The 684-nt window shown below is 28.9% G+C and overlaps 1 protein-coding gene across 1 annotated transcript in view; it reads left to right on the top strand.

Moving 5' to 3' along the window:
• The window catches only part of LOC119581801 (RNA-binding motif, single-stranded-interacting protein 2-like), a gene marked incomplete at its 5' end in the record, with an annotated part of 40,202 nt that extends 39,752 nt beyond the window's left edge, over nucleotides 1–450 (top strand). Inside the window, 1 exon segment of the mRNA XM_037929931.1 lies at nucleotides 348–450. Coding sequence (XP_037785859.1) covers nucleotides 348–417 — 70 coding nt within the window. The 3' untranslated portion in view covers nucleotides 418–450.
• Nucleotides 451–684: the final 234 nt, after the last annotated feature.

Here is a 684-nt window from a genome sequence, read left to right as displayed (position 1 = left end):
GAAAGGCTATAATTTACTGTGGGGTTTCTCAACTTTAGGGGAAAAGGATCATGCCTGAAGATGTTAAAAATGCCTTAATCTTGCACTTGGCAAATATAGTTTTTTGGTCATGTTGAAAGCAAGTAGTAACTTTAAATTCAACATTTATGATAAAAAATTAGTAATGTGTACCGGATATAGAATTATTGTTAACAGTTAAGCATTTGCATTTAAACTTTTTTTTCCATATTAGTAAACATTATTACTGGTTTTATTGTTGATATTTTGTATGATATACTTGCATAACTTACCATTATTAGTTTACTGTTAAAATGTATAATGATGATATATATTTTTTTTTATTTCAGATATGGTAACATCATATCAACTAAAGCTATCCTTGACAAGAACACTAACAAATGCAAGGGTAAGTTTTGATAATATAGAGGAACTTGTATCTGTATTATTGTTTGCTGCACCTTGTATAATTGCTAATGCTTTCCCTGTTAAAACATAAATTCATCTTTTCCTATACAAGTCAGTATATGCTATGAAACTTTGTCCTAGCTTTTTATACTGACAATCCCCCAAGACCAAGGAAGATACAGAATTTCTTGAAAGGACTACAAACCCATGTGTATTCTTGCTTGTATATTGACTTGTTGTAAAAATTATAAATGTACTTTTTCTAGAAAAAGTATGCTG

The sequence above is a fragment of the Penaeus monodon genome, chromosome 15 (assembly GCF_015228065.2).
Source record: "Penaeus monodon isolate SGIC_2016 chromosome 15, NSTDA_Pmon_1, whole genome shotgun sequence".
Lineage (NCBI taxonomy): Eukaryota > Metazoa > Arthropoda > Malacostraca > Decapoda > Penaeidae > Penaeus > Penaeus monodon.
The sequence above is the reverse complement of the archived record's forward strand: the minus strand, read 5'-3'. Positions and strand labels throughout refer to the sequence as shown.